We start from the raw sequence: 20,263 nt of genomic DNA, 5'->3' as shown, positions 1-20,263 counted from the left end.
AAGTTTAAAGTGAAGGAGTTCTTGAAAATTTGTAGAAATGTAATGTCTAAACAGTGTCTTCCAATGTCTTACATGAACTTGAATATTTCTTTCTGAACCACAGCATTTCTTTCCAGATCTTAGGTCTCAACGGCCCAAAAAAGACCCTTCCCCAATGTTCTTGATTTACTTGATTGACAATGACACACACAGATGGTTAGGACTGCAAAACATCCCCCCTCCCAGATTTCAGTGGCGTAGGGCCTTACAGCTATGCACAGCAGAAGAAAGAGTGGGTGGATCTCCCGTTTAGAGAGCTCTCAGGACTAATCCACTCAAGGTCTGACAATGTTGAAAAGATTAATCTCTTCCGCTCTAAGGACACCATATTGAACTTTAAAGTTCCTCGAGATAAAAATATAACCTGTGCAGCTTCCGATTAAGGAGAGAGACTAAGAAGTGGCACAAGTGGCAAAAAATAGCTCCCAGTCCATCTGCCGACTCTGTAGCCTGTATTGCTCTTTGTGAGTAATACTATAGTGGCCTGCCTGTGGCCCTTCACTCCTGGTGCACACGCAGCCTTGAATCAAATTAAATTAAGTAACAAAATATTGCTGTAATCTAGTACTTTTAAAAATGATTTATAAACAGTCAAAAAAACAGTAATCAGAAATGGGAACAAATCAAAACAACCTGTGCTCCCATCCACACCTACTGTATACACACTGGCCATCCACGCCAAAAGAGGACAGAAACATAACTCACAACAGCAACAACAGGAACAGGAAAATTGAAATACACATCAAAATGAAAAGAATCTAGTTATTTTTTCATGTTTTCATTTTTAAAGTATGTATTTTAATATCACAACTGGAGAAATTTCTGTTAATACTCTTCTTATCAAGATCACATCTATAATCACTTATATAATATATTATATATATAAATTATAATAATATAATGAGAGTGTGAGGTTTGAAGCAGTGTTGTGAAGTACTTCTCACTTCATCATAGCCAGATATCTGTACACATGACAGTATTTCCACATCCACCTGATTTATAACGGGCCGTGAGATTGAAAGCAATGCGTAAAAATAGAAGTTATCAGTCCTTTTACGTATATGCAGATGAGAAGTTAATATGTGAACATGGGTGCAAGGTAACGAAACAATAACTTTACAGCAGGGTAGGTCTGTAAAGACCTTTCTACAGAAAGGTAAACAGCTCGGCAGCTGGGCTGATAAGCCTTCCTGGGCACTCTCTCTCTCACACACACACACACTTCCTCTGGGGCCGCTGCAGGTCAGAGCCTGGGCTATATTTGTACTCCGGTTGCCTTGGCTGGAGCTGCCCTATAAAAGCCTGAGCTGTTGCCTCTGCTCCTGAGAAAACATCACACAGCCTCCAGCACGCACGACTGCCACTGGTCGCCCATGGTAGAGCTGAGAGCCAGCGGACCTGTCCAGGGCACGCACGTCAGGTGAGTGTGCGAACACTGCTCCGGGAACAGCATAGTTGAACAGAATAGTGTTTTCAGAACCTAGTAAATAGCCTGTTCATTTTGTATTTTATTCAGTATTAAACATCATTGTCACTTTGCTGTTATTTAAACGCTTGTGCTTTATTAACCTTCAGAAGAGATGTACTTTGTTAATCATGAAGCAAAATCCTATGCCAGTTTTATTATCAACGGACGTTTACGTTTTTAAGGTACCACTGTGCTAGCAGTATCTCACAGTGAGCAATTTCATTCTGAATACAGATATCACTGCTGCGATAGAAAGCTACAAAAAATGCTCTTGTGTTTAGAGGAGAGACAAAACTTTAATATCCATTTATATACTGGGTGAGGACAGCAGCGGAGCAGTGGTCAGGGGTCTGTGCTCCAGACTGGAAGGTTGAGGGTTCAAATCCTACATGTACCCCTGAGCAAGGTGCTTCAGCTGAATTGCCCCAGTGACATACCCACCAATTCTAATGGGCGCAGACGAAAACTGCTTTGGTTAAAAGCGCCAGACAAATAAAGTAGTAATATAAAAGGCTGTTTTTTTTTAAAAAAATGAAAGGCTGGGGTAGAATATTAATCCTCCCTTTTCCTTCTGCGGGTTGGGTCTGTTTCAGGATGAAGTGTAGGCCTCGCCTGTGTGTGGATCTGCTGCCCACCATCAGCGAGCGACACGAGGACATCTCCCCGGAGAGCTGCCGCACTCCCGCCAGCGCGGCGCGGCCCCTGGAGGAATACCTCAGCTCCATCAAGGAGCTGGCGCAGCCCACCTCCCTCTCGGCGTGCCCCCCGCGCCCCGGCACGGGCCCACTGCGGGGGCCGCCCGGCCAGCGCTCCGCCGCTGCCCGCCCGCCCCGGAGGCCCGCCTGGGCCGGCAGGCCTCTGTCGTCCGTCTGCCTGGAGGAGGTGACCCTTAAGTTCGGCAGCCAGGACAGCTGCCAGGTGCCCTCCGCCGCCAGAGACCCCCTGGACTGGCTTTACGCTCAGTCGCAGTACGACGACTCCTCTGCCAGAGACAACTTCGGGGGGGCCCTGTTCCTGCTGTGAGCGACGCCGAGCCGCAAAGAATACCCCCCCCCCCACACACCCGGCCTTGAGGGAAAAGAGACCCCCGGACCTACTGGCGCCGTCTTATTTATTATTTATTCACGAACTCCAGTTTGCATTGCGAACGTGAACACATTGTAAATAGATGGATTTCATCAAGTGTATGTTTTTGTTTATGATACTGTCAGCCTTTATCATGTCCCCATTTTTATATTAATAAAAATATCCCTTTTAAATCAGTGACAGGTGGAAGGCACATGCACTTTATCATGGTTAAACTTCTAACTGGTTTATCCAGGTACATTATTCACTTGATTTTCTTCTTCTTAGATCATTTCATAAGTAGTTTTGGAATCATCGTGGTTAAGATGTACACCAAAATGAAGTCTATTTCTCTCCGCGAATAAACTATTAGACTACATCGGTATTTCTCATGCTGCATAAACGTGGTTGATATTTAACCGCTTGTGAAGTTTCCTGACCTTAAGCACTTGACCAGGGTAGTTGCCAAGGTGCCGAGGAATTGGAACTACCTGAAAGGTCATGCAGGGGTCACAAGAAAAGCCGACCTCAAAAGAAAATGCCAGTAAACATTCATCCCGCTGTTAAAGAAAACTTGTTTTGCTAATATTCCAAGAAATAATACTTACATTGCTGATGAAAGAGTCAAACAACACTTTGAAGTACCGTAAGTTTAGACTGTTAGTTTCAAAAGGTTGTGAATGTTTTGGATCGTTCTGTCACTTTATGCAGTTATGCAGTTTTCAGATCTTGAAGCATAAAAGTCCCCAAAAGTCTTGAGACGTTTGCGGCACACCACAATTGGAAAGAGCAATCCAGAAATCAGGGACATGTAACATTCCCTAAGAGTGAGTCACAACCTGCAATTGTTCCTACCCTGATATACGGTGTAGATGGACATGGAATACAGATAACAGACAAAATTGGCTGGACTAAAACAGTGAAGTCCATAGGAAAACTATATCTGAGTGTTTTTGTGAGACATACTGTATACACCATATATGCATTTCTTTGAAAGCACCGGAGCTCTGTGCTGGGGTCCACAGGTCAGCACAGTTTGCTTGTGGCAGGACCCCCTATCTTAAAGACACTTCAGCCACTCTACAACCAGTTATCATCCAGGCCAGGCGTCAGGCAAGACCAGGGTTTCATTTTCCAATTAGAATGATCGCATTTCCTTCCAAATACATTAGAGTAACAAAAAGAGCACCGATTGTTTTCCAACTGCACGGTGGTCTTACAAGACTCTGTGGGCCCTAAATACTTAGACACATACAGTACATCTCCATTGTAACCTATGAGTACCTAAGCATCTAAAGTTTGAATATAGAGCCCTACTATTTTCTGTTGTATTTTCAAATTACAAACATGTATTTACAATAGGCAAAACAGGAATTACACCTATATCAGAAATTAGAAAACCAAGCCTGCAAAGACACCCTTTTTCTTAAGACATAGGGGTTTATTATTCATGGTCTGCCAAGATTTGGATTTCTTCTTCTTATTCTTTCATTTTTGCTGTACCATTACTTTCAATACTGTCCATCTAATTTAATGATTATTTTAACTTAGAAGAAATGTTACACTGTTAATCTTTCAAAGGTTTTGAAAGCTCATTTTCTGGGTTCTGATACCCAGCAGGGACACCTTTTCTGGTTAAGCAACACATGCAATTCATGCTGCAATTATCACGCAATTAAATATGGCTGTTGCCAGTGCAGATCCCCAGTGGATGAGTAACTCCAGGCATTTTTTAACAACAGACTCACAAAGGCTGCTACAGAGCTCTAAGATGATCTCAGATCATGTGGCCTTAAATAAACTGCTAAGCCGGTTTTCTCCTTCCTACAGGTCTGCTTACAGCATATTGCAGAGCCCTCGGAGAAAGTCACTAACGTGCAAACAACTTGGAAGAGTAATCATACAGTAAACAGCTCAGTTAACAGGAATCTCTATCCATTTCTCAGCACTTAGCTCTGCATTTCTCGTCTGAATTGCTTGAGCAGCTCCTGTGGGCCTCCACAGACAGCACAGCAGATGCCAGAAATCCCTGGCAGGTTTGGTTTCTGTAGTCCTTACAACTGTTTTAATAACTCTGTGTAACAATAACAGATACGCAGATTTAATACTGTAGCTGAAACATTAAGAAATGTTTCCATATACTTTGACATGACACATTTAGCTGTATAGATCACGACAGCTACAGCACGAGCTGAAACAGCTGGTGAAAGAAGTGGGAAACATCTGTAACTGGGCTGGAAAAGCAAACTTTCCCCACTCAGTCAGTACACAGACAGGCTTGGTGCTCGAACTTTCTTAAGAAAAAACGACCCTGTTTAGCAGGATGTAACGCAACAGCTCAAACTCTCGAGAGCCACAGACTCCTCCAGAAAGGCCCAGCTGAGCGCAGCTGGGCGCACGAGGAGGAGAAGGACATGCCTTTCAGCTCACGGCCATCAACCCCTCGTTTTTGCTGACTCACATCCTGCTTAAGGAGGCGTCCTGCACAGTTGTTGTTTATTTGCTTGGCAGATGCCCTTATCCCGAGTGACTTACAAAACATTCAACAATACGTAAAGTAAACACAAAAAAGAAATCATTCAAGCATACCAGAGAAATAATGGGACTAGTGACTGACCTCCAGTGAGGGGAGGAGGACCCAGAGCTCCTATTTAAAGAGCGAACAGGCTACTTCAAACACACTCCCTGCAATGGGAGGAAAACAGGGGAACATTTTGTGCTACATTAATGAGAATGAAGGCCTATCCATTTTTATCATTGTTCAATGGTTTAAAACTGGCAGGTCAAAGTCCATGTTCTGTTAAGGCATTAAGGGAGTTTTTTTTTTATTCTAGGGCACTTCACACAAACACTCTGCAGACCCTCACTCTCACTGCTCAGACACTCTCATCGCGCAAACAGCCACTCTTGCTCCCCAGACACTCACTCCCACTGCCAACGTCATGCACATTGGAATTTCCAAGACAAAGAATGAAGTTCCAGCTATCCTTTTACATATCCTTTGGCTACTGTTTTTAATTTACCATAAAGCCTAAAACACCATCAAACAGATTTTCAGTAAACTGAGTCAGGGCCCCAATGGCTAATGCCATAACAGCAAAGCCAAAGCAAATACAAGTAGCTGTATTTACAGTATAGATTTCATTTGTTAGAAAGCTGGTCATTGTGTATTGAAAGTTCTTCTCATAAGGGAAATAAATCCAATCACATTGTTTTTATATTTAATACAAGACTGGTCAAACGGTCATATCTTATCCTATCTATTTTGAGTCTTCTCCACCAGGCTGTGTCAGTGAACTTCAGCTATCCCTACAGGTTATAGAACTGTCTGGAATATAGTTGGATGTTTGAACTGCAAATTTCAATGGCAAATTGCTTACTTTTCAACGTAATTGGAAAACTGAATGCATTTCTGTTAACTGGTTAGTACACACTGTGTTAAACCTTATTTAAACTTGAATGAAGTGTTCAAATAAAGTCAAAATGGCATTATTGTACCTACTGATTCAGAATAAAGATCTAGAGGACTTTTAACCGCAGTGGGCTACACATTTGCATCGAATTACTTATTAATTGCCTCTCCTAGAACCAGATTCCCAGAACAAATCAAAGACTCGCACTTAGAGGACATGTCTCCTCTCTATCAACACTGTGAGAACCAGGGGAATCTCAGGCTGATGAGAAGGCTACATAAGCAGGGCTATATAATTCTCACAGAGGCGACTTTCATTATATTTTTGCTTTTACTAAAACCTACCTCTCGACTGCGTAACTGGAAATTTTTACCTTCATGGTAACAGTTATAGGTTTTCAACAGGGACAGGAGTTCTGATCTGGAACAAACAAAAGCAGAACAGTTTTACTGCACCTCCAGGTACAACAGATACAAAGCATAAGGAGGCCAGCATGTGCAGATAAGGAGTGCCAATTGGAAACGAAGGAATGAGAAACACAGCTCAGAAAGAAGTCAGGTTAGGTGCCGATCGACTGCATTAACTGTTTATGGGAATTACCACAAGACATGGAAGGTAAAGACCAGTTTGCTGACACTAGTAAAACAGTCTGGCAATACTTACTTGGAAATCGTCTTATCTTCTTTGACTTTCACAAAGGATGGCGGACGGAGGGCCATGGTTTTCAAAGGGTAGTTATCTTTAAAGGGAGATCTATAAGAAAGGAAACAGAATAAGCCATGATGTCTATACTGCAGTTTTAGGAGTGACGGACAAACAATGGGAGGAAACACCAGGAAACACTGACACGAGATCAATACACCTATGGTAAAGGTCAATCACTGCAGTGCCTGTACAGAGCCACCTTTCAAAGGTGCAGATTGCAGTAGTTTCATCTCGGGGAACCCGTGTTAATGGCCATAGAGTGTTTTACCAAGATTAATTGAAATAATGAGTAGCAGAAGTACCCTCTCTCTTCATATCAGACACTTAATCATAATGGAATTTACAAAGGTCTTTACCATTTTTACAATCAGGACCCGCCGACAGAATGAAAAATGAATATTGTGTTGCCTCCCATAGCTCAGAGAAACGGTAAAATGTGGCATCAGGGATTACAAGAAATCATGCATCCATGGTTTGACATGCATCCAGAAGCTACAGAGGGGCCTGCCAGGACAGGCCGGGGAGGGGCTTTCAGTGAGAGGAAGAAAAGGTCATGTGACACTGCCGGAGTTCGTCTATCATTATTAAAATTACAATAGCTAAATATTTACCTTTTAAAGACATATGCTTTTAACTGCCAGCAAAGCTAATGCTTTGAAAACAACTTTGTCAAATTATCAAGGAGCAGGCTGGACAGGATCTAGAAGTGTCTTTTTAGTTAATCACATCACCACAACAACAAACCCTTCAAATCCACTGCAGATGAAAAAAGGTGATTTTTGCTAGTAATGTGCAACTCCAAGAGTTTTTACACTTCAAAAGCGTTTTTTCTTAGACAGCAGTGACATTCGTGCTCAGATTATGGAACACAGTCGAATTTTCAGTCTGAGAAAACGAAACCTTATAAAAAGTCCATGAGCAGAGACTGCTTTTTTTTTCCATAACAAGTAACATCTGGCTCAGGGCAAAATATGGGAAATGAGAAACAATGAGGGGATGTGCATTACTGGGCAATCCTGAAACTGTAAAAGAATAATTTCACACCTGCTGCAGTCCTGAATGTCATTGTACTGTAGGTAAACACTGTTTGCATGTGATAACAGAAGGTTTTAAGAGTTCTGAGCAACAGTGCAGAAATGATTGTTTTTTTTTAAATATCAGGGAGGAGTTAAGGCCCTTCTGGTGTTAAGAAAGGGGCTACAGTGGGTATAGAAAGTCACAACCCCCTTTCAAAATGTTCCCCTTTTGTTGCCTTAAAGCCCAAAAAGAAGACAAATAAAATCAGAATGTTTTAGAATTTTATTTTCACTTGGCTAATGTGGGTTACTGTGTGCAAATAAAAATGGAACAAGCCTAATTTAATTTGTTTTTTTTTTCAAAGTGTCATACAACGAAAGGTACAAATTTTGATTGGGGGAGGTGACTTTATATACCCACTGAACATGTGGTTAAAGATGACAGGTGCCTATGAAAACCCAGAGAGTGCCCTGCAGGTGAAGACAAGCTTGAACTTACACAAGCCTTCCACACTGTGTTCCTTCCGAAGAAACACCACACAACAGCATGCGCACAAAACAAGCACACAACTTCACGCGAACAAGAATTTAAAAAGTTTTTTTTTTAAAAAATCAATGAGTTGACAGAACAAAAAAATTGTGCTTACATCGTTCTCATTCTTCCGTTCTTAGGGAGTTTTGGGCTTGGATATTGCCTGTGGAAATTCCACTTGGTTGCTGTGCAGCTGTGGGAGGGAGCCATGTCATGTGACTACTGGGAAAACCCCGACTGCAGATATAAAAGTTACCACATTCATGCAGCAGCACTGTTCTCTAACTGCTCAAGCTTCGCAGCACAAGTCACAATGACGATGCCCAGTTTTATTCTTCTATCTGTAATCGGCATCATTCTCTTTGAAGGTAAGGGAAAATCCTTTCTGAATTCTACCAATCCAATATTATAACATGGCTTTTTTCTGTGATGTACAATTTTGAGTACAAGATTTCTTACAAGTATTGCTAATGACATGACAAAGTGGAATACGTTAATGTTAGTATTCAGGAAGATACTATCAACAGCACTTTACTTTTTTAAGGGAGAGAGCATGTTATATTTTCAATGCACAGATCATTTTGTATGAGTAGCCATTGGATGGCGAATGTAGTTTTTGTATGAAATAACTTAGGATGTAACAGGGACAGTCCTGGGAGGGTAAACTGATTTTTTCTCATTCTTCTTTTCTCAAAGCACACGGGGGAGGATGCCAGTTCGTCCCAGTGAGATGCATGTGTCTTAAAAACAACAAGTTTGTGAGAAAACCCATCTCAGACTTTTCTATAACAGAAAAGACATCATACTGCAAAAATGTGGAAATCATGTACGTATGAACTGTTTCAAGATATTGTAGCCAGATTGTGTTATTTCAGTATTCTCTTTGGTGAAAGGCCCAACAAATATACTAACAATATAATATAAAAATGTGCTGTCTTAATCAGCACTACCCCTAAATGCAGTCAGTATATGTTGAAATCCAAGCAGTACCACAATGTCATACTCTTAATATTTCAACTAAGCGTCTACAGACTGTTACAGCATGGGTTAGTGACGAGCATCAGTTCTATTTCTTTGTCGTTGGATTATTAATTTCTGCTACATGCAGTTCTCCAAAATGAAACTTGCAGAGCAAGGTATGAAAATAGACATTTTCTTTTAAAAGTCCTTTTTCTTGGTTTCAGACTGACTTTGCAAGAAGACAACATGAAGGTCTGTTTAAGTCCTGATGGGGATCAAGGAAAGAGGCTGGTCAGCTGCTGGAACAGGTACGAGGGTCTCGCCCTCTCATCAAACGCAAACCTTTCCATCTGTGTTATGTTTGTAGAATACGCAAAGAAATGTTACCTGAGCCCTTAAGCACACTCATAGAAAAAGTGCAGGGAACTTAAATAATGCAACAGAATTACCTCTACTATTTGAAATCCCACCTTCTATCCAAAAATCAGAATAGAAAAGTACACTGAAAACAATCAACAATAACCTACAGTATGCTACTGTTCACATTTCATACAATCCGGCTCTTACGTTCAAAGAACAAAATGTCTGTTTAAAAGTGACTTCAATTTTTTGTTTAACTTGGAGATGCTGGATATTGCTCCTGCTTTTAATGTAACATTATTAACATACTGGCATTTTTTTTTTCATTTTAGAATAAACAAGGACGACAGCAAAAAGGAAAAATGCTTCCGAAGGAACAAGCCAAAGACGCAGAGGACCCAGGAAAAGCCTACAGAGATTCCAGTGGAGGAGACGTCTTGAGCGCTCAGCGGTCTTGAGACTAAAGAGACCCATCTTGAGAGAGCGTATCAGTCAGAGGAAAAGAATGTCCGGGGAAAATCGAACTGCTCTGCAGGAGTTCATAAGCCTCTTGGATTATTTACTTTAGAAAAAATATGTTAAAGGCCTTCTGTCTCTGCCTAACCAGAAACAGATTGTGCTTAACCTCTCTTACTGGTTGTGCTGAAGGAGAAATCTCCATCAGGGAAAAAGAACTCTTCAAACCCCAAAGCCCAGAACGTGTCAGAAGTGAAGGCAAAGGTCGGGTTCCTTCAGCAGCTTTGCAGCATGTAAGGTCGAAACACAAAATGTCAAACGTACAGTGAACAAAGCGAGAGCAGAACTCGTGTTTGGGGGGGAAAAAACACAACGGTTTTATGAACAGCAATCAGCGTGGCAGTGCTGCTCCAGTGTTCTTCATTGAGAGCAACAGGAAAGTGGCACCTGTCTGAACCTGACCCACTGTGAAGGGTGCCAAGAAGGGTTTATCTCTAGACTCTGGGAGTGGAAGAGGTGGTTTGTGCACTGATCCAGCCAATCGAGCATCTCATTTTACAAGTCTCTGTGGAGCAATTATTTATTGTTAAGGATCTGTTGGATGTTTTTTGGTTTGTTTTGTAATTTAATAAAAAAAAATATGTATTATTTTATTATAAAATAAATGTTTAAAACCTGGGATTTAATGTTGTTGCACATGTTTAGACCAGATCAAGGCTTTGCTTTCCAAAGGGAAAAGCTTTGCTCATTTTCTTATTAAAGAGTGAAAACCAACGTGCAAATTTGTTTGGGCTGCAAATGTTCCCATGTACAGTGGACATAAAAAGTCTACACACCCTTATGGAAATTGCAGGTTTTTGTGATGTAAAGCCAGAAATCAAGATAAATCATGTCAGACATTTTTCCATCTTTAATGTGACCTTGCAAACAACAAAAGTCAAGAGCAAAACAAATAGATAATTATTAGGAAAAATAATTGAAATTAAAAAACCTACAACACTCTGATTAACTATACTATAAACTTAACTATAAAATGGTTCTTTCCCATGCCCGCACTTGTCAATTCACCTCATTTGGGGAGGACTTGGTGACAAACCACCAAATAGCCAGGTGGCCTGATGAAAATGATGGTCAGAACGATGCCAGAGAGCTGACTGCAACTGCAGGGGAGCAGTGTGATAGGCCGAGTCTACAGGTCTGATCATCATCGTAATAATTAGTCATTCAGCAGACACTTTCATCCCCCAGCGACTAGCGGAGGTAAGAAATGTAAGATTTCCACTGACAGCAGTACCGCAGCTTAAGAGTTGTAATTAAAGAGCACAATGTGGCTCAGTGACTCACTCAGGGTGATTCGCAGTCAGTCATCAGCAGAGTCACGGAGAACGAACCCCCAAACCTCCCTTTATGACAACCACTGCACACCCATCTACTTAGGCGAGCAGACCAGGCCTTCAGCTGCCGAGGAAAAAAACCTCAATACATTTCCCCTCATTATATTCTAGTGCTGCCGTTAATCAACACAAGCACGTGCCCCCATTAGACCTGAGGAACCTCCTCTTCGGAGAGAAATGGGGCTGAACAAAAGGGATAAGAAGAGCTCGGTGAAGTTCTCTCTAAGCGACTTCTGCCTCGATAACAAAATAAATGTTTGTTTTCTACAAATGCTTCACCGAGATTAGAAAGGAGCAAATAAGCCCCTGCAATCTGCTTAATGTATTTAGAAGACACTCTTATCCAAAGCAATTTGAAACGCGTTTATGCAGCTGGGTGGTTTTCTGGCGCAGGCTGCAGGAAGAGCCTCGCTCAAAGGTACTAGAGCAGGGCCGCACCCAGGATTTGTACCCACGACTGACCTGTGAAGAGACCCAGAACCCTCAGCACCGCTCCACACTGCTGCTTTTGTTTGAGCAGGACAGGGTGACTTACTGTAAACCATGTGATAAGGAAAGTGCTTGATTTGGGCAATCAGGAAGTCGGGAATTACAGATCAGCAAGGATCTGCTCTGAAAGGCATTCAGCTGTGCTGCAGGAGAAGTATCCAAAATGTTTTTCAAAGTCACAACTTTTAACATGCTTGCTTTCTTGTGCTGCGGACGCTTAACTGGTAAGAAAGACAGCCAGTGCTTTTGTCGGTGAACAAAAGGACGTTTAGCCTGCTCGTGTAGACGGAACGTGTTTTTTCTCTTGCGTCTTCGCAGATCAAAAGGCAGAAGCAACGTCTCTCCGGGAGAGGTGCGAATGTATCAGGACCATTGAGTCTTTCCCTCTGAAAAAGATGTCTAACTTCACCATCGCTGAGAAATCCTCCCAGTGCAAGAATGTCCAGATCATGTAAGTACCACACTTCCATTTACACTGCAAAGGATTTAAGAGGGATATGTAAAAGAAAATTCTGTTGTTTGCTGTTGAAGTGAGAAAATGGTATTTAATTAACAAAGTTGCCCCTTCTATAAACAGTATTGGGGGTTAGAACAAAGCCATTCTGATCAGAGCAATGCATTATACAGAAAATGTACATGATCTCAGGTTAAGTCAGACCAATGCAAATAAGCAGAAATTGTGCAACTTCACAGACAGGATTTGCTATCACAGACACACAACTTTGTACATATTATGGAACTGCTAAATAATTTGTGGCTAATGATTGAAAATTGAAACTGTTTTCATGAGTAATTTGACAAAAATAATGCATTTGATACCTCTGAAATCTAGATAAAGCAAGTTGTATATCAGGGAACAGAGACAAAATGCATGTTAATAGTATTTATTCCCCCCCCCAAGAACATGCTTTAACCTTTTCTGAGCAGTCAAATTTAAGATCAATAAAAAGATCCATCAATAAAATATAACTATCATCTGTGCATCTCAGCACAAACTCTACTCAATGTAAAAATGAATTCAGTTAACAATTACAAAGCACATGTGCGCTTTGAGAAAATAAACTCTACGCCCTGTGATCTGGCGCACCTGATACATATCCACTGTGCTGTTCGTGTTCTGACTTGTAAGTGGACTTCAGGCATGGGAAGGATTTATTTGTTAAAACTTGTTAGTTCAGGTCATCTGATAAATACAATATTCATGAAAGGCAAGTTTGACTAATTTCTATGTAACTGCTTTTCTTAAGTGACTTTATAATAGCAAATTCAGTGTTTTGCATGAATGAATGTTCCTATCAAACCACTGACTTCTGATTTACTGTATCTTAGGTCTTGTGAACAAGCTAGATCATTGATACAGATTACTGAAATTCTCTGAGTAACAATACCATGAACAGCTATTCATTGTTTCATAATATTCCATATTCAGAACAATAATAGTTGTTCAGACAGCCTTTGCAGATGGTATCCAGAGACTGCAGAATGAAAGACTGTATTCTTCTGCTGTAAAAACGGCCTCGTATTTTCATTGGAGCTGTGCCATAATTTGCCAGAACACCAACTCGCAGCTGGCTGGATCAGCTGCTCCAGAGTGTCAGAGACAGGATAAGGTGACTACGAGGGTTTAGAAATACCAATCTGTGTCACTCAGCCTTATTTCCCAGCAAGTACTGAGCTGTTTTTCCAATGTTTCGCCTGTAAGAGCAAAGACTCCTTCTCCAGGGTCTGAGGGAACAGATTCAATGCTGCATTGAGAAAGGTCACACTCAAGAGCTGGATGAAGTGCTTCAGCAGTCTGAGAAAGATGTATTGCTCAGTGCAGCAGCACCTGGGATGTAAACCTACAAAATCCTGCCATTATCACAACCACCGGACACTTGTCTGTACATCGTGCTTCTTGGGTGTAGAGGTGACTGGTCAGAATTCCTGAGCCCGCTCCCTGTCACCCCAAAAAAGTTTTTTTCTGGACAGATTCAATGCACTGTTAATTTTACCTAAAGCATTAACTTAGCCCATGTGTTAAAAGGAGTGAAATACACTTCTTTCATACCAGGTGCACAACTTAAAAAGTGTTTTTCTCTTCTGAAGACTCCATCTGAAAAACAACAGCGATGTTTGCCTCAACCCAGATTCAACACAGGGACGGAGACTGCACAAATGCTGGAAGAAGTAAGTTACTGTATGCCCCTCAAGGCACAAAAAGTCATGCCACACAATGCCAAATCTAAATCACATAAAAAAGTAAAATATATTTATAGCACGCATGATGATACAAGTGCTTTAATTGAAAGAATATGCATCTTGGGAAAATACAAATGATTCTGCTGAAATGTGAAACAAAATACATAAGATATTTTAATTTACAACAACTGCCTGAAGAATATTTTCTTTCACTTTCTAGAAGGTGGAATCAGATGTCCCGTACTGGTAGAAAATATTAACACAGTGCCATCTAGTGGCTAAACATCTCCCTGGTTACACATTCAAAGAAAGGTCCGGTTAAATGAAATAAACGTCTATTCCAAACTGAGCTCCCTTCTTAATGATGGAGATTTTTTTTCTGCTTGTCCGTTTTACAATGACCTTCTCTGTTTGAACTAGGTGACGTTATGTGATGACGAGAAAAGTATTTGTTTAAGAAAAGACAATTAAATTAATAAATCTCAAAACAGCAAATTCTGACTAATGCATAATGAAAGAAGCTATGATAAACCACAGGAAATTCAGGTGTGTTGTTCTTCATTATATGACCAGTTTAACCTGCAAGAATCTTAGGTCCTTTTCCAAATGATCCAAATGCAGGTCTATTGGTTCGTACAAACGGATGGCAAAGATACTGTAGCTTGTAGCGGCAGCACTCAGGGGTACCCAGTTCACCTCTGTCACACCTGTCTTGATGTGTTTGATGTTTGCAGAAATGGGAAAAGCACCACAAGACACAACCGGTGCCTTCGGCTGAGGGCCAGAAAAGGCCGGAAGGGAAAGAAAGAGCAGTGAAGGAGAAGGACTCTTCACAACCCATTGGCACAGCTCCCTGAGGACATAACGCGACATCAAGCTCATATGTACCTGCTACCATTTCAGAGAACACATGTATTACACTAAATGCTTCCTCTATTTTTGTATCTCATTTGTTATATTAAAACAAATAAATGCGACACGCTTAATGTGCGTTGTTTTTTAGAAAACAACCCTGAGAGGAAGCAGTCAATGTCTTCAACACACATGAGTCACATATCAATGTTCTTCTCTTGGCAATTATGGGAGCTGATTGGTTCTCAAACCTGAATTACTTCAGCTCCCCCCAAAGAGATGAAATGTGCATTTCAAAATCCTTTATGTCAGGAAATTAATGACTTATTCCACTCTTCTCCTACGACACAGGACACAGACTTTGATTTGGGAAAAATTCTAAAATCAGTCACAGCAGTCCTTTCTGACAGTACACGGCACCCTCCATGGAGAAGCATCCAGAGGTCAAGGAGACACAGCGAGCGACTATAGGCTTCTGGGTGCTTTTTTGTTACGTCTTGCAAAACGTAAATTACTGACTGGCAACTGCCAATCCCTGGTGAGCAGGTGCAGGTGGCTCTGTGGCTAAGGATCTGCGCCTATGACAGGAAGGTTGCCAGTTCAAATCCTGCTCCGTTGGGCCCCTGAGCAAGGCCCTTAACCCCAACTGGTCCAGGGGTTCTGTACAATGGCTGACCCTGCGCTCTGACCCCCAGCTTCTCTCCCTGTCTGTGTGTCTCATGGAGAGCAAGCTGAGGTATGTGAAAAGACGAATTCTTAATGCAAGAAATTGTATAGGGCTAATAAAGTGATGTTATAGGAGACTTCCAAGCTCTGAGATGGACACTCCTGGGGTGATCGCACAGAAAGACAGTGGTGCTGTCCCAGCGACATCGCCAGCTGGTCTTCCGATCTTTGACAAGCAACCAGACAGGCACCAGCAGAAGTTGTTGCTTCCCACAATGCTTTGCAGTATTCCGAACACTACACCTCGGGCACGCTCACCGTCCCAGAACACAGCACACAGCCGGAACAGCCAGACTTTGACAACAGCGAGCGAGGAGGAGAGACAGGAGCTGGAAGCTTTAGTGCTTTAACAGCAGCGAACTCCTCAGGCAGCTGAAACTGTTCTCCCTGGCAGTGGTGTGCCAGGAGAAGATCAGCAAGGAGAAGGTGCCATGAGTAATGCATGTTTGGCAATGTAGAGGGCAGAACATCTCTGATAAGACGTGAGGAAGCCTTGTGCAGCGACACTCTGTCCCGCCACCCCTGCACAAAGGCCAGCACAGACTGAGGGTCCCTCTGGGACGTTTCCACCTGTTTCGTCAAATCCTGACTCCAATCCAATTATGCTGTCCCAACAGCTGTGGTCCTCGTTGAATACACTCTATGGATTCAGCAATCCATCCATCTTCTAACTGCTTGATCTAATCCAAGGTCATAAGGGAGCCAGAGCCTATCCCAGCATGCAACAGGCGGGATACACCCTGAACAGGACACCAGTTTATCACAGGGCACTCACAGACAGCACACACTCACACCAGGGCCAGTTTTCCCCACCAGTATGTCCTTGTACTGTGGGGGGAAATTGGAGCACTTGGCAAAAACACATGCCAACACAGGGAGAACATACAAACTGTAATAGCACCCCAGGAGTTGAACCCAGGGTCGCAGCACAGCAAGGCAGCAGTGGTCACCACTGCTCCACAGTACGGCCCACGGATACACTCGCCCCTCGATACTTCCAGTGAGCATTGTTTTTCTCCATCCATTCTACCACTGACACCTCAATCTGAATCCGTTCTAGTGGTGAGGTGCCAGCGCCTGACTTTCTGGTCCAGGGGTAACTGGAAACCGAGCATCCCGCTGCTTTTTAAAACTCAAGTGAGGATGGTTGAGTTTAAACAAGCACTGACATGGAGAAGTGAAGAGTGCTCTAATCCCAGCCGCAGTGTGTTCATGATTTCATTATTAACACGTGTAGTATTGAGCACAATGCCCCCGACGCATTTGCCACATATAACCGTCGCTTCAAAACTCAATTTTTCGTCACAAGCGTCAGTTTCTACAATAACACCGTAGCTGGAAGACGCAGAAACACCCCACTTTACAGAGGAGGATTTCCTTTCAGCCTGCTGCAAAGGAACCGGGCTTAGGAAAGGGAAACGGAGAGGTCGACTGAGGCTTGGGCCGTACACCACTCAAGAGGAAGTGCTCTCCCTTCAATTACTTCATCAGATTCATGCTCGGATTTGTTTCCCATCTTGTCGAATACGTTACTCATTTACACAACCACCCCCAAAAAGCCAAGACTCTAATAGTGATTTTGACCAAAGCACACGGAATGCACGTTAAATAAAACTAGTGTCTCTGCCTCTAAACTCTTGACTGAATCAATTAAACACATCCTGCAGTTAAGGCAGAAGACATCCCGTATTTATACCAGAGAAAGGAAACGACAAGCACATACTGTATCTCCCATAAGCGAACACCAGGATATGATATGCCGCAAAGATGTTTACCTGGCAAACTGAAAAACCCGTCACACAAAACTCTCCCAAATGAAATTACTCTTTGTGGAGCAAATTAGATATCTGTCCCGCACATATGTATAAAGAAATAAGTTATTTTTTTTATATTGCACACACATCTACCAACAACAGATCGCGCCACTACTGTATTCTCTTACGCAGCTGTATCTGTTTTAATCTAATCACCAAAGTTTTCTCTTGCTCGCTAAAATGCAAAAAAATATTTATTTGCAATACAAGAGAAACACATCCAAACAGATATTCTTACCATTACTTTAAAAGCCTCTCACTGTACCAACGGTAGTTCCGTCCAATCCTTCTCGCTATACACCAGTTACTTGCTACCCACAGCTTCTCCTCAGAAGGGAAACATCGTCCACGCCGACAGCGAGAAAGACAGCCCCCTCAACCAATCAGGGGTTGCAGCGGTCGACACAAAACCAATCAGAGCAAACGAGGGAGGGGCATAGGGTTTCCAGAGGACAAGAAGCTACACGCTGACACATTATTGCCAAGATGGAAATCTGGCTAGCTAGCAATTACTTGCCCATTTCGTGAATGCTTGTTTGGCTCAAGCTCTTTGCTTTGAGTTTTAATTGCAGTGCAGCGTCATTTTTGCTAGTGGCGGTTCTATTCCAGGGCTGCCAGTGTCTTACTGTGGGCTAGGCTATCCAAATTACAGCACAGGGGTCACATGCGGTCAGTGACGGGCGGACCTGTAACACGTCTTTAAGGGAGCCACTCATTTCGAGTGGGGTGAACATCTTCCTGTGCACTGGTGAGGAGCAATTCCTGTCGCGGATGGGTGTTTTTGTCTGTGGATCCACAAACAAATAGAAAAGGTGTTACTGGTACAGTATCTTGGTCTAGCTGTTCCAGATCATGCAACATGCTCACATAAGATTGGTTGAATAATGTGAAAGTGTCTTACAAAAACAAGTGGAAACGATGAGGCAGTACAGTACATTTATAACTGAGAACAGGAGGCACTTCTTTCAGTACGAAGTATGAAACAAGAACAGCTGGACGGGAGTTTTGGGTCAATTAGCTACCAAGTACCAAACAGGTAGATAGGCCAAACGACCTTCCCTCATTTGTAAACATTCTTATGTTCTTGCATTTTAAAAAATATTTTATGAACCATTTTTAATACCATTCAATAAAGTATGTAGATACAACTGCGTCTTTTATTTGTTTTAGTTAATTGCAAGATTGACTCTCACAAAGCCTGTATTATACATACACATGGAATATCAAACTATATTACTGAATCGGAGAACAGCCAAATCATCAGAGAATGGACATGGAAGAGAAATTTCCTCTTAGCCTGTCTTAAGCACGTCTTTGTGAAGTAGGAGGCTGAATGCTGCCGTCCGCTCAGAGCAGCTATTCAGAAACGAACAATAACCCTGTGGTCATGACGGATCCTTTCAAAACTGCACGACAAAGAGCTCTGACCTCACTGCACTTGGCACTGCTATGAACCTGCACAATACATTGTCGAGCACAGCAAAGCCTGGAGATATATATACACAGATGAATGAAGAAATTACTTTTAAAGATCACCAAAGGATTGGAGGGTTCAGTGTGTGTCTTACGTTGGTAGGGCTGAACAAAATTGCTTTTCACTTGAATATGCCCTTGTTCTTAATACGCCTGGTGAGCAGATTTCTGAACTTAAAAACAGCCCTCAGAAACGAGTTCTCTGAGCAGTCAATTAATTACTGGTTTGTTGTGGTCTTAATTTCTAATTTGTCATGGAATGTTACATATCCTGCCTGCCTATTGGAAGAAGAGTCAGAGTGACCAGTAATCACAGTAAATACCGGCAATAGTTTTAAAATATCTAAAAAGTTTTTGGAGGGCACTGGGACTTAATATGAAACACTTTTAATTAAAACACCTGAAAACATGCCTGGCTGCGCACAGTGGGTACTCTTTGTTCATGAGTGTGTGGGGAGACCCTCTTTCCTTTCATAGTTCACCACCTGTGGAACCCAACACTCAAGGTCAAGCCACACAATAGAAATGCCCCTGGGGGCAACTCGGACTCCCAGGCTTTACAACATGGGAACAGCAGGTGTCCTAGGCTGTACGGGCTCTGAATGGACGTCCATGTCAGATGTTGTTGATTTTTCGTTTGACGTTGGGTTGTAGTACAGTACATGATTGCTGGACCCCGTACTATCAGGATCAGACCTTCAGAATTTCTGCAGCACAGCACCTCAAAAAACCCCACACACAGGATGGACTTAGCTGCCTCCCTGGCTCTTAAAATTCACCTAATGTTGTTAAGATGCCGCTTATGTTGAATGTTTTTCATGTGTTGCTGTACTTGACTGCAGCCTATCCTTCTATTCACCCCACACGGTGAATTTCCCCAAGAGCCCTGCAGGAGGGAGTCTGCGACGTCACACAGACAGGCTTCTCCCAGCCCTTCCTTATGGGGGAGAACTCACGTGGGTACAACCCACAAGTGCAGAACTAGTGGAGAGGCTTCCTCAAAGGGGAACTGCAATGCTATTTGTATATTTCGGGGTTAGAAAGAATCATCATTGATGAGTGCATTTCAAACCACAAGGATAGTAAAATGTGCACTGTAACTTGCAAAACCCCCAATTTGCACCACAAAATAGACCGAAACTCCAGTGATGTGTTGCAGCCCATGACATTGTAAACAAGCAGGCTTATGAATGCATCTCTTCTAATCCAACAGAAATATTGCTCTTGATTACAAGACAGTTTTGCCGGTTAATGGAACTTAGTTGTAAACTTTGCGTTCAGATCACGCTGGAACATTTCTGTTGTGAAATGTCTGCTGCA

The 20,263-nt window shown here is 42.3% G+C and overlaps 3 protein-coding genes and 1 long non-coding RNA gene across 6 annotated transcripts in view; 3 read left to right on the top strand and 1 right to left on the bottom strand.

Moving 5' to 3' along the window:
- Positions 1 to 17,841, bottom strand: part of rassf4a (Ras association domain family member 4a) — a 28,083-nt gene extending 10,242 nt beyond the window's left edge. Inside the window, exons 1-4 of one of the 3 annotated variants that reach the window (XM_088634500.1) lie at positions 17,709 to 17,819; positions 8,354 to 8,475; positions 6,649 to 6,738; positions 6,330 to 6,405 (exon numbers count right to left, since the gene is read on the bottom strand). In XM_088634500.1, coding sequence (XP_088490626.1) covers positions 6,330 to 6,405; positions 6,649 to 6,738; positions 8,354 to 8,448 — 261 coding nt within the window. In that variant the 5' untranslated portion in view covers positions 8,449 to 8,475; positions 17,709 to 17,819. Of the gene's footprint in view, positions 1 to 6,329; positions 6,406 to 6,648; positions 6,739 to 8,353; positions 8,476 to 17,708 lie in introns of all 3 variants that reach the window. The other 2 variants (XM_088634498.1, XM_088634501.1) reach the window with 2 other exon arrangements.
- On the top strand, positions 1,230 to 2,769 carry LOC148661164 (protein DEPP). Its single transcript, XM_088634502.1, has 2 exons — positions 1,230 to 1,459; positions 2,101 to 2,769. The coding sequence occupies exons 1-2, from the start codon at positions 1,413 to 1,415 to the stop codon at positions 2,528 to 2,530; spliced, it is 477 nt and encodes a 158-aa protein (XP_088490628.1). The 5' UTR covers positions 1,230 to 1,412; the 3' UTR covers positions 2,531 to 2,769.
- On the top strand, positions 8,448 to 10,695 carry LOC148661163 (uncharacterized). Its single transcript, XR_015939460.1, has 4 exons — positions 8,448 to 8,606; positions 8,935 to 9,064; positions 9,423 to 9,506; positions 9,891 to 10,695. It is a non-coding gene; the product is annotated as an uncharacterized LOC148661163 (long non-coding RNA).
- Positions 11,691 to 15,055, top strand: LOC148661162 (interleukin-8-like). The gene is made up of 4 exons (XM_088634503.1): positions 11,691 to 12,121; positions 12,216 to 12,348; positions 13,986 to 14,066; positions 14,813 to 15,055. The coding sequence occupies exons 1-4, from the start codon at positions 12,061 to 12,063 to the stop codon at positions 14,892 to 14,894; spliced, it is 357 nt and encodes a 118-aa protein (XP_088490629.1). The 5' UTR covers positions 11,691 to 12,060; the 3' UTR covers positions 14,895 to 15,055.
- Positions 17,842 to 20,263: the final 2,422 nt, after the last annotated feature.

The sequence above is a fragment of the Lepisosteus platostomus genome, chromosome 6, assembly GCF_059453375.1.
Source record: "Lepisosteus platostomus isolate fLepPlt1 chromosome 6, fLepPlt1.hap1, whole genome shotgun sequence".
NCBI lineage: Eukaryota > Metazoa > Chordata > Actinopteri > Semionotiformes > Lepisosteidae > Lepisosteus > Lepisosteus platostomus.
Note: the sequence above shows the minus strand (reverse complement) of the source record. Positions and strands in the feature narration are given on the sequence as shown.

Coding starts and splice junctions, on each gene's coding strand:
- LOC148661164 (XM_088634502.1), top strand. CDS start 1,413: ATGGTAGAGCTGAGAGCCAGCGGACCTGTCCAGGGCACGCACGTCAG. Junction 1,460..2,100: donor GTCCAGGGCACGCACGTCAG/GTGAGTGTGCGA, acceptor GGTCTGTTTCAG/GATGAAGTGTAGGCCTCGCC.
- LOC148661162 (XM_088634503.1), top strand. CDS start 12,061: ATGTTTTTCAAAGTCACAACTTTTAACATGCTTGCTTTCTTGTGCTGC. Junction 12,349..13,985: donor TGCAAGAATGTCCAGATCAT/GTAAGTACCACA, acceptor TCTCTTCTGAAG/ACTCCATCTGAAAAACAACA. Junction 14,067..14,812: donor CTGCACAAATGCTGGAAGAA/GTAAGTTACTGT, acceptor TGATGTTTGCAG/AAATGGGAAAAGCACCACAA.